This window comes from Cherax quadricarinatus, chromosome 76 (assembly GCF_038502225.1).
Source record: "Cherax quadricarinatus isolate ZL_2023a chromosome 76, ASM3850222v1, whole genome shotgun sequence".
NCBI classification, from domain to species: Eukaryota; Metazoa; Arthropoda; class Malacostraca; order Decapoda; family Parastacidae; genus Cherax; species Cherax quadricarinatus.
In genome coordinates, this window is record NC_091367.1 from 2,817,730 (window position 1) to 2,831,404 (window position 13,675).

At 39.9% G+C, this 13,675-nt stretch overlaps 1 protein-coding gene across 6 annotated transcripts in view; it reads left to right on the top strand.

The window, feature by feature from the left end:
• Nucleotides 1-13,675, top strand: part of sbm (L-type amino acid transporter sobremesa) — a 266,983-nt gene that overhangs the window by 201,869 nt on the left and 51,439 nt on the right. For all 6 annotated transcript variants that reach the window (XM_070101136.1, XM_070101137.1, XM_070101138.1 and 3 more), the window contains 2 exons: nt 8,079-8,363; nt 10,378-10,603. In XM_070101136.1, the coding sequence (XP_069957237.1) occupies nt 8,079-8,363; nt 10,378-10,603 (511 nt within the window). The remainder of the gene's footprint in view (nt 1-8,078; nt 8,364-10,377; nt 10,604-13,675) is intronic.

A 13,675-nucleotide genomic window follows, 5' to 3' on the forward strand; every position in this document is an offset into this window, starting at 1 on the left:
AACATTTCTGCCTGTTGCACTGTGACGTTCCTTGGGTATTATGACGACTCGTTCTTGTTGTGTGACTTGTAATTCCTACTGCACGATATCTGTTAACCTCTCGTTCCCTTTACTGTACGACATCTCCCCTTTCTCCACTGTACATCTTCCTTTTCTTCATTGTACATTTCTCCCTTTTTCTCCAATGTACGGTATGTCCCCCCCCCCTTTTTCACTGCATGACGACTGCCACCAACCACCTCCTCACCTCACAATGTACGTTGACTACCTCCACTCTCACTGTGCAATAATTATCACCATTTTACTGTACGATAATTAACACCCTTCTCACTGTACGACACTTATCGCCACACCCACTGTTTGACACTGCCCTCTCTCGCTGTACAACTTTCACCAACTGGATGACCATTTCCTCTTCTACTTTTCGACAACGCCCACTCCCATTATACGACTACCTGTCCAACTGCACCACTACGAAAACACCCTCACCTATTGTACGTTAACGCCCTCTCCCTTACTGTACAATAATTTTCCTCCCCACTGCAACATGGCGTGGGTATCGTCATGGTGGTGTAACACCTTGGTCACCACAGGAGCGCTGTGTTACGTTGAGTTGGGCTGCATGATCCCATCTTCGGGAGCAGAGCACACGTACTTCCTGACGGCGTTTGGCCACCTGCCGGCATTCCTCTTCGCCTGGGTGACCATCATCCTCCTCAAGCCTGCCATGCTGGCTATCATCTGTCTCTCCTTCTCAAAGTACCTCGTTGAAGCCTTCGCCTCTGATTGTGAACCTCCGCTCATGGCCATCCAACTCCTGGGCGCTCTAACTATTGGTGAGGCCAGGCTGAGGGATGCACGATAGTGAAGCTGAGAGGAGCATAATAGTGAAGTCAAAGTGTACAATAATGATTGTGGTGTGCGATAGTGAAGGCTGGTATGTATAGTAATGTTTATGGTGCACGATAGTGAAGCCTTGGGTGTACGATAATGATTGTGGTGTGCGATAGTGAGGCCAAGGGTGCATGATAATGAGTGGTGGTTGATAGTGAGGTCAGCGGTGTACAATAATGATTGTGGTGGTTGATAGTAACATGTACAGTAGTGAGAAAAAAAACTTAGAGGGAAAGGGGAGTGACAATAGGTGACTGAGAGCTGGCAAAATATAACAAACAACAATTCTCCACACTTTTCTCCAGCGTATCGTAACAAATTTTTACGTACCTCAAGGAGTGGCATGAGTTTCTAATACAGTTAAATCTGAACGTTGAAGATTTGAAGCTGATTAGGGAAGGCATTCAAGAGTTATCGCATGGAAACTAATATGTAATTTCGTCAATAAAATCTCAAATAGCGCATACGCAGCCCAAAAGCAATTCGAACTTAATACTAATGTACACCAGCTTTGAAAGTTTGAAGTCCAATTTGAAGTCTTGCTAGTTATTGCACGGAGATCATTTCTCTATTTGTTTAATAAAACATTATAACTTGCACAACCTAGTAACAGAACGAAACTCTGAGCAAAATACACTACCTCTATAAGTGTGAAGCTGCCTCTGCTACTCTGAAGTTGCAGCCTCAAGTTATTTCACAGAGAAAAACCCAGCAATACATTTTTTAATAAAATTGGCACCTTTTCACTCAAGATTACTCCAAAGGTTGATTGATCTAATTGGGATACACCCACACTGATCAGAAGAGGTGCTCTGCAGTTATTGCAGCGAAACCAGTTTAATAAAACTGGGCAGTTAAACTTGACAAACCTGACAATTTGAGTCTTCCTTAGAGCTGAAATCGCCATCATTGAAGCTATTAGAAGAGGTGATCTCCAGTTTCCGTACGGAATCTAACAATTTCACGTCTATTAACGTAGTAAATTGACAAATTTGCACCTATACAGCCTAATCTTAAATGATAATAACAGTTTTATCAACTTGTTCAGCCATTAAAAGTTCAAGCTGTGGAATTTGGGTTTAACGCTTTCTTTTGATTATACTAATAAGCTGTGGAAACGACGTATACTTAAGATATTTCATAGAAAACGTGCCACACTTTGAAAATTTAAATAAACAATTTGGCATCTATACATTTCAGTATCAATCTCAACCTTTGTAATAATGGTAGAATTACCGACAAAATGTTAGGTAAATGGGCACATGCAACAATGCGACATTTTATTATGGCAACGTTTCACATTAGTTGCATTTGTGTCCATTGACTTAACAATCCCAACCTTCTGTGTAGAATATATCAGTGTTGAAGGTTGTAGCCCATTAGAAGAGGGTCTCTTAGGTTATCTCGTGGAGACCAGTTATTTGTGGCGTTCCATCGTGTAGACATCATAATTATTGCTAAACTTATTATAAGTGTTGCACTCACCACCAAATGCTGGAGCTCATGTATCTACGACCTCATCCTGGGGTTCCTGCACTCACGACCTCATCCTGGAGCTTATGTACTACAACCTCGTCCTGGAGGTTGTGAGTACATGAGCTCCCCAATCAGGAATGGACTTATAAAATTGACCAAAGATCACCTGCACTTGGCAGTAGTTGCATCGCAACCAGTTAATGGTGTTGAAACTTTAAAACATACGAATGAGGCGTTCTGAAGTTGTAAGCGAAAACCTTGGTGGAAGGGGATTTTTTTTTTTTTTTACAACGTAGAGGAAGCCATTCGGGGATATTTCCTTGTCAGACACTCGACATCTATAAATTAGTATTTTAAGGCAACGACAGCCTTTTAATTTGTTTATTCATTTAATTTTTTGTAAAGTCGGTCCTCTGATAATGTTACGTTTACGTAAATTTATCGAAGGGAAAAATTTAAAAACTGCCATACAGAACTAACACATCTTAGCAGTTTCATGTTTCGTCTTAAAATTCTGCACGTTTTATTTTCTCGATGTCTGTTTCGAAGTCTTATTTCATTTATATGCATTTTCCGTCTAGTTTAACTTGGAAAAACCCGATATAAATGGCATTATTTAGATTATGGTGTTTTTAGTTAATGTTGGCATTATGCTTGTTTTATATCTTAAAAGTACATGACGATTCCTGCTTGTTTGGGGGTTTGTAACCTACTTCTCAGCATGACACAACCCCACCATTATCCAACACAGTTATGTTTGTTTTCAGCTTTGGTAGAATTTATTTACCAAGGCACGAAGTTGATCTTCCTTCCCCTTCTTGTCCTCTTTTGCCTTTTATTTCCCTACAAACTTCTCTTTCTGCTTTATTTTGGTCTAACTTGCCAGATCTAGGTCATTCTAGTTTTATTCTTGTTTTCAGATGTATCATTTAACATTTAAAAAAAACTGTAGCCGCCTAGAAGAAAAACATTCTTTTAAATTGTTTCAGATGGATTTTTCTTCTGTTCAATTTGTACAATGAATACTGAAGAGAGTGCTAGGAAAATGTAGGAAAACAGAACAAGAGTGACGGCGTGTCGCCCAGTCACTGGTTTACTGACAAACCAAAACTACTGGCGGGACGCCATCATGTAGCCTGTTTTTTTGTTTCGTTTTTTTCTGCATCCCTCATTGGAAAATAGTGTATCAGCATACAGTATCACATACGTCTCCCCTATAATTTGTATATATCGTACCAATCACCTAACTTTCCACTTGTGTACTCACCTATATGTGGTTGCAGGGGTCGTGTATGCATATACTATATATATATATATATATATATATATATATATATATATATATATTATATTATATATATTATATTATATATATTATATATATATGAAGGATGAGGTTAATCATAGAATTGATGAGGGAAAAAAGGTGAGTGGTGCGTTGAGGTATATGTGGAGTCAAAAAACGTTATCTATGGAGGCAAAGAAGGGAATATATGAAAGTATAGTAGTACCAACACTCTTATATGGATGTGAAGCTTGGGTGGTAAATGCAGCAGCGAGGAGACGGTTGGAGGCAGTGGAGATGTCCTGTCTAAGGGCAATGTGTGGTGTAAATATTATGCAGAAAATTCGGAGTGTGGAAATTAGGAGAAGGTGTGGAGTTAATAAAAGCATTAGTCAGAGGGCAGAAGAGGGGTTGTTGAGATGGTTTGGTCATTTAGAGAGAATGGATCAAAGTAGAATGACATGGAAAGCATATAAATCTATAGGGGAAGGAAGGAGGGGTAGGGGTCGTCCTCGAAAGGGTTAGAAAGAGGGGGTAAAGGAGCTTTTGTGGGCAAGGGGCTTGGACTTCCAGCAAGCGTGCATGAGCGTGTTAGATAGGAGTGAATGGAGACGAATGATACTTGGGACCTGACGATCTGTTGGAGTGTGAGCAGGGTAATATTTAGTGAAGGGATTTAGGGAAACCGGTTATTTTCATATAGTCGGACTTGAGTCCTGGAAATGGGAAGTACAATGCCTGCACTTTAAAGGAGGGGTTTGGGATATTGGCAGTTTGGAGGGATATGTTGTGTATCTTTATACGTATATGCTTCTAAACTGTTGTATTCTGAGCACCTCTGCAAAAGCAGTGATAATGTGTGAGTGTGGTGAAAGTGTTGAATGATGATGAAAGTATTTTCTTTTTGGGGATTTTCTTTCTTTTTTGGGTCACCCTGCCTCGGTGGGAGACGGCCGACTTGTTGAATATATATATATATATATATATATATATATATATATATATATATATATATATCTATATATATATATATGCAATAAGATCACAGTAAACAGGTGATTTCAAAATATGCAAAACAACCACTCTGAAAGAATAGAGAAATTCCAAGCGCTTTCGTGACTACTCACATTATCAAGGAACTATGAAAGTGAAGCATCCAAGGAAGCTATATAAGGGGTCGGCCAGCACCTCACTATCAGATCCCACAACGGTTAAACACATGACGCGCGGCGAGCCAACTTGGATAGGTCCTTTGCAAAACTCACCCCCAAGCTATTTATTTGTCCAGTGTATTATTAAATTCTTCCCAAATTCTATTAATTATAAATGGATCTAATTTATATAAACCAAAGGAAATATTCATATTATTGTCAAAACTGCTTTTTATGAAACAAGATTCAATTATATTCCTGTCGACCATGGACTTGCTTGATATCAAGCAAGTCCATGGTCGACAGGAATATAATTGAATCTTGTTTCATAAAAAGCAGTTTTGACAATAATATGAATATTTCCTTTGGTTTATATAAATTAGATCCATTTATAATTAATAGAATTTGGGAAGAATTTAATAATTCACTGGACAAATAATTTTTAAATTTTCTTGGGTAGAATAGTTTGTGGGGTGAGTTGTGCAAAGGACCTATCCAAGTTGGGTCGGCGCGCGTCAGGATCTGATAGTAAGGTGCTGGCCAGACCCCTTATATAGCTTCCTTGGATGCTTTACTTTCATAGTTCCTTGATAATGTGAGTAGTCACGAAAGCGCTTGGAATTTCTCTATTCTTTCAGAGTGGTTGTTTTGCATATTCTGAAATCACCTGTTTACTGTGATCTTATTGCATATATATATATATATAATATATATAAATATATATATATATATAATATATATAAATATATATATATATATAATACATATAATATATATATATATATTTTTTTTCAACAAGTCGGCCGTCTCCCACCGAGGCAGGGTGACCCAAAAAAGAAAGAAAATCCCCAAAAAGAAAATACTTTCATCATCATTCAACACTTTCACCACACTCGCACATTATCACTGTTTTTGCAAAGGTGCTCAGAATACAACAGTCTAGAAGCATACACATATAAAGATACACAACATATCCCTCCAAACTGCCAGTATCCCAAACCCCTCCTTTAAAGTGCAGGCATTGTACTTCCCATTTCCAGGACTCAAGTCCGACTATATGAAAATAACCGGTTTCCCTGAATCCCTTCACTAAATATTACCCTGCTCACACTCCAACAGATCGTCAGGTCCCAAGTACCATTCGTCTCCATTCACTCCTATCTAACACGCTCACGCACGCTTGCTGGAAGTCCAAGCCCCTTGCCCACAAAACCTCCTTTACCCCCTCTCTCCAACCCTTTCGAGGACGACCCCTACCCCGCCTTCCTTCCCCTATAGATTTATATGCTTTCCATGTCATTCTACTTTGATCCATTCTCTCTAAATGACCAAACCACCTCAACAACCCCTCTTCTGCCCTCTGACTAATACTTTTATTAACTCCACACCTTCTCCTAATTTCCACACTCCGAATATTCTGCATAATATTTACACCACACATTGCCCTTAAACAGGACATCTCCACTGCCTCCAACCGTCTCCTCGCTGCTGCATTTACCACCCAAGCTTCACACCCATATAAGAGTGTTGGTACTACTATACTTTCATACATTCCCTTCTTTGCCTCCATAGATAACGTTTTTTGACTCCACATATACCTCAACGCACCACTCGCCTTTTTTCCCTCATCAGTTCTATGATTAACCTCATCCTTCATAAATCCATCCGCCGACACGTCAACTCCCAAGTATCTGAAAACATTCACTTCTTCCATACTCCTCCTCCCCAATTTGATATCCAATTTTTCTTTATCTAAATCATTTGACACCCTCATCACCTTACTCTTTTCTATATTCACTTTCAACTTTCTACCTTTACACACATTCCCAAACTCATCCACTAACCTTTGCAATTTTTCTTTAGAATCTCCCATAAGCACAGTATCATCAGCAAAAAGTAACTGTGTCAATTCCCATTTTGAATTTGATTCCCCAAAATTTAATCCCACCCCTCTCCCGAACACCCTAGCATTTACTTCCTTTACAACCCCATCTATAAATATATTTAACAACCATGGTGACATTACACATCCCTGTCTAAGACCTACTTTTACCGGGAAGTAGTCCCCCTCTCTTCTACACACCCTAACCTGAGCCTCACTATCCTCATAAAAACTCTTTACAGCATTTAATAACTTACCACCTATTCCATATACTTGCAACATCTGCCACATTGCTCCTCTATCCACTCTATCATATGCCTTTTCTAAATCCATAAATGCAATAAAAACTTCCCTACCTTTATCTAAATACTGTTCACATATATGCTTCAATGTAAACACTTGATCTACACATCCCCTACCCACTCTGAAACCTATATATATATATATATATATATATATATATATATATATATATATATATATATATATATATATATATATATATATATATATATATATATATATTATATATATATGTAACACACGACCCCTTCAACCATATATAGTTAAGTACACATGTGGAAAGCAAGTTCAATGATGGGTATGATTTTATAGGAAGCCAGAAAGACATTTTTCCTTCTAAAGTCAGGTAGTATTAAAATTCAATATTTCGATGATATTCTATCAATATAAAGAATAAAGGAACGTACCTAGGAGAGCGTGTTACCGTAGGTGGAGGCAGATAGGTACTGATTACTGACTGCAGATACAATGTATCTGCAGTTGAATGTTGAGAAGCTGATCTTCAAAGAATGTCTTTTATGTTACCTCTTACTGCATGTATTTGAGTCCCTGCTTTCCGTACCCCTCATCTGTTTTTGCTTATAGCTGGTCAAGTTACCCCATGATGCCCCGAAGCAACACTGAGCTACAGAGAATTTCCATTACCGCCTTCACTTGTATAATCCCATTTCCATTTGTTTCACTTGCAATTTATAGTAACATTTGATTTTCTCTCAACCCACAGCGTGATTTACTCTGTTCCTACTCCTTGCTTACATTGTTTGTTTGTTACTTATGTTATTGGATTCTTAATTTATCATTCCTTTTTCAGCAGTATTTCAATAAATACATTTGTCTTTGCATGGCTTTTTTATACTTTTAATTTAGATGTTGGAAGTTAATAGTTTCTCTTTGTTTCAGTTGCTTCCTGCACGATTAATTTTCATGTCCAATGATTATTTTATTTGTAGTTTGAACTGAAGCATTTCCCTTTTTTGTAACAGGTATATATTAGTGTCTAATTTAATTTTTGCATGATTTCCTTGTGTATGTAGTGCGACTTTTAACCGAGAATACAAAAGCACGATGTGTATATATACGCACACAGGTGCGCTATCGTACGCCGAGCTTGGAACGCTCGTCGATGCCTCGGGAGGAGAGTACGCTTATTTCTTGCAAGGTTTCGCACCGGGGGAGAAGAGGAGGTTATGGTGGGGCCCCATACCGTCCTTCCTGTTCGCGTGGGTGTCATTATTCTTGCTGAAGCCTTCCTCGCTGGCCATCATCTGCCTCACCTGCTCAGAGTACTTTGTGAGAATATTCAACGCGGGTAGCAGCATCAACTGCCTCCCACCAGATCTGGCCATCAAACTCTTCGCCGCCTTTGTCATAAGTACTAACCACAGCTCTCTCGTACCCGTTTCTTTATCGCTTACATAAATTTATCTGCATTTAAATTGCAAGAAAAGTCAATTTATAAAACTTTAAAAAATATGGAGACGTTTCAGTGGTATGCTTGAAAAAAAAAGTATAATTTTCATCGGGAAAATGATATGGCAGTTTTTCATAAAAAATGTGAAGTTCAGATATCAGACAACTTGCAAGAGCATGGGTAATATGTCCTGAAATTCTGAATGTATTAAATAAAACGCTGGCTGTCAATACTTGCTTGTTAAAGGCATACAATAAAAAGTAGAAATAATGCAGTAAAATAATCAGACTAATATAATAGTTAATTATATCCTCTGGTACACCTCATCCAGTCTTCGACATGGGTCGTCTGAACAAAAAACGGAGGTTTGGATAATGAGGCAGGGGAAGGTGGATGTATGGTGTGTGTGTGCTGTTTTGTGTCATTTAACTCAAGATTAAAGAATTATCAAATACACACACACAAGCACACCGCACACACGCAGACTACACACAAACACTCCCCCCACACACACGCTACACACACGCTACACACACACGCTACACACACACGCTACACACACACACGCTACACACACACACGCTACACACACAACGCTACACACACAACGCTACACACACACGCTACATACACAACGCTACACACACACGCTACACACACACACACGCTACACACACACGCTACACACACGCTACACACACACGCTACACACACGCTACACACACACGCTACACACACACGCTACACACACACGCTACACACACACGCTACACACACACGCTACACACACACGCTACACACCACACACACACACACCACACACACCACACACACACACCACATACACACACCACACACACACACCACACACACACCACACACACACACACCACACACACACACACCACACACACACAGGCAGGATCCATACATAGCTTTAAGCAGAGGTATGATAAAGCTCACGGTTCAGGGAGAGTGACCTAGTAGCGACCAGTGAAGAGGCGGGGCCAGGAGCTTGGACTCGACCCCTGCAACCTCAACTAGGTGAGTACACATACATACACACACACACACACACACACACACACACACACACACACACACACACACACACACACACACACACACACACACACACACACACTGTCGTGCCAAATAGGTAAAACTGGTCAATTAGCAAGAACTCGTTTAAAATTAAGTCCTTTCTAAAAAAAAAAATATTATACGGTTATATTTTTTCGTTAGTTTCAGAATGATTTTTGCGAAATTATTGCTTACACAAAGTTTCGCTTGCCTTATTCGGTAAGAAGAGTATTACTATTTAAGCCAGAATCGCAAGGTTTTATCTATTCGACACGAGATATATATATATATATATATATATATATATATATATATATATATATATATATATATATATATATATATATATATATATATATATATATATATATAGTGAAAATCTGAATATATTAGATACTTAAGATATATAATGTGTATGCGTATGAAGGTTTTACACTTCACAATCTAATTTTAACTGTACCATCAGGCACAGTTAACATGATAGCTCCACTATACCACAACCTGAGGCCTACTTTAGTAGAGCATCTCAACAAAGCAACCCTACATATATTCTTACTGTACTTCCCCAACCTAATCCCACCATAGTGTATCTCACTACAGTACAACCCTGAATCTCAGAGTTGTCAGACCCTAACTTGATTTGGCGTGAAATCAGCAGCCATAACAGTGTCACGAGGCTGTTACACTGAGATGAGATGTGTATGTACACTCATAGTTTAATTCCTAATTTAGGTACTAAAACATTTTTAATTGGTGAACATGTGTATTGCAGCCTTTTTACCCTCATGCAGTCAATATGCTTTAAAACTAACATAGTAAAATTTAGTACAATTAACTTGTTTAATACGCGCCCCATGCGCGTCTTCTCCCTCTCTCTCCTCATCCCGTGCAGTCCTCATTACCTTCATCAACTCGTACTCTGTGAACCTGGCGACGAGGGTGCAAAACGTTTTTACGGCGGCTAAGCTGGTGGCCATCCTGATCATCGTGGTGGGCGGCATGGTGAAGCTAGGCCAGGGCAACACACAGTATCTTGCTACAGGCTTCCAGGGCTCTACCAAGAGCTTTGGTGACATCGCCACAGCTTTCTACAGTGGCCTCTGGGCCTATGATGGCTGGTGAGTGTGAGAGAATGAGAATGAATTGAGAGAAAATGAGAATGGAGGCAAGTGAGACTGAAAGCAAGAACAGTTGTTGATGCATGCTCCAATTTCTATACGAGAGCCGTCAGCACTACTATCTGCACTAGCGGATTAAAGAACAGAACTGTCAACATAATTTGTGGAAGAGAAAATTGTGTAACTAAGGCATCAGTACAACTTGAAGGCATTATGCTTGATTTTAAGGCAAAGTTTTGACTGATTAAAGTTTTTTTTTTTTTGGGGGGGGGGAAGGATAGTGGTAAATTACTAAATTAATCTTCGGATGTGGACGTTGAAATGCTGAAATAATTTCTTCTGGCGAAAATTGGATTATGCAGCCGTGGCGTGGTGTCCACACCCAAAAAAATGTGGATAGGCTAAAAGTAGATGGGTTTCAGTGTCTGTGAGGTCCTAGAGACGTATACCGAGTTTTCTGTGACTGGCTTCATTTGAAAATGCTTTATGCAACACACTATTTTTTTTTATTGAAATTGGCAAGTTGACATCAACATAGCCCGAAACCAGTCAAAACATTCCTTTATGTAAGATACGCCAGGCTTGAAATTTTGAAATCAAACAGTAAAGGTATTCTCCAGCAGAAATCAGTATATACCAGTTTGCTCAACTAAGTTGGCATAACACAGCCCAATAACAGTCTGAACCACCTATCTCTTGATAAGATACACAAGCATTAAATTTTTTTAAGTCGATCATAAGAGAGGTTCTCAAGTTATCACTGAGAAACCTTAGTGGAAGAAAAAAAAAATCTGACAATCACTCAGACACTTAGATAAAACTTTGAGTTAAAATGAAAGGCTGACAGCACTAAGAGGAGAAAAATGCCCCAGAAATGCCAGTGCGTCATCGGGGACTGTCTTATTTCCATTAGGGCCCATTACTTTTGGAACCCCAGGATTCGACCCACACCAGTCGACTAACACCCAGGTGAGCAGGGACAGCAGGTGTAAGGAAACATGCCCAACGTTTCCACTCATGCCTGGGATTAAACCACGGACACTTATGTGAGGCGAGAGCATTGGCAACCAAGCCACGGGATCACCACTTTTCATAATCAATAGCTTTCGAGTTAACTTGTAATCCATGCCACTTATATGTAACCATTGTAAGCTCAGGTGGGAAATAAATATAAGTTTCATATATAAAGTCATATAAGGTTACAAATAATAGGAAGATATACTAAGCAACACAGACCCCAACTTATGCCTGGAACAGATTAACTTGGTGGCACTCGATGTATGCACAAGGCTTATTCCTCTAAGAAAAAGGAGGAGTAGATGTAAAATAGAAAGAGACAGGCGCTCCCTTTACAGGCGACGGAAAAGAATAACAGAGCGGCTAAAAGAGGTCAATATATCTGAAATGCGTAGGGAGACACTGGTCAGAGAAATAGCAAACATCGAACTTAAGCTAAAGGAATCTTATAGGAGTCAGGAATCGCGGGAAGAACTAAAAGCCATAAATGAAATCGAAAGAAACCCAAAGTATTTCTTCTCCTATGCCAAATCAAAGTCGAGAACAACGTCCAGTATTGGGCCCCTACTTAAACAAGATAGGTCCTACACAGATGACAGCAAGGAAATGAGTGAGCTACTCACGTCCCAATATGACTCAGTTTTTAGCAAGCCGCTAACCAGACTGAGAGTCGAAGATCAAAATGAATTTTTTATGAGAGAGCCACAGAATTTGGTTAACACAAGCCTATCCGATGTTATCCTGACGCCAAATGACTTCGAACAGGCGATAAATGACATGCCCATGCACTCTGCCCCAGGGCCAGACTCATGGAACTCCGTGTTCATCAAGAACTGCAAGAAGCCCCTATCACGAGCCTTTTCCATCCTATGGAGAGGGAGCATGGACACGGGGGTCGTCCCACAGTTACTAAAAATAACAAGACATAGCCCCACTCCACAAAGGGGGCAGTAAAGCAACAGCAAAAAACTACAGACCGATAGCACTAACATCCTATATCATAAAAATCTTTGAAAGGGTCCTAAGAAGCAAGATCACCACCCATCTAGAAACCCATCAGTTACACAACCCAGGGCAACATGGGTTTAGAACAGGTCGCTCCTGTCTATCTCAACTATTGGATCACTACGACAAGGTCCTAGATGCACTAGAAGACAAAAAGAATGCAGATGTAATATATACAGACTTTGCAAAAGCCTTCGACAAGTGTGACCATGGCGCAATAGCGCATAAAATGCGTGCTAAAGGAATAACAGGAAAAGTCGGTCGATGGATCTATAATTTCCTCACTAACAGAACACAGAGAGTAGTCGTCAACAGAGTCAAGTCCGAGGCAGCTACGGTGAAAAGCTCTGTTCCACAAGGCACAGTACTCGTTCCCATCTTGTTCCTCATCCTCATATCCGACATAGACAAGGATGTCAGCCACAGCACCGTGTCTTCCTTTGCAGATGACACCCGAATCTGCATGACAGTGTCTTCCATTGCAGACACTGCAAGGCTCCAGGCGGACATCAACCGAATCTTTCAGTGGGCTGCAGAAAACAATATGAAGTTCAACGATGAGAAATTTCAATTACTCAGATATGGTAAACACGAGGAAATTAAATCTTCATCAGAGTACAAAACAAATTCTGGCCACAAAATAGAGCGAAACACCAACGTCAAAGACCTGGGAGTGATCATGTCGGAGGATCTCACCTTCAAGGACCATAACATTGTATCAATCGCATCTGCTAGAAAAATGACAGGATGGATAATGAGAACCTTCAAAACTAGGGAGGCCAAGCCCATGATGACACTCTTCAGGTCACTTGTTCTATCTAGGCTGGAATATTGCTGCACACTAACAGCACCTTTCAAGGCAGGTGAAATTGCTGACCTAGAAAATGTACAGAGAACCTTCACGGCGTGCATAACGGAGATAAAACACCTAAATTACTGGGAGCGCTTGAGGTTCCTAAACCTGTATTCCCTGGAACGCAGGTGGGAGAGATACATGATTATATACACCTTGAAAATCCTAGAGGGACTAGTACCGAACTTGCACACAAA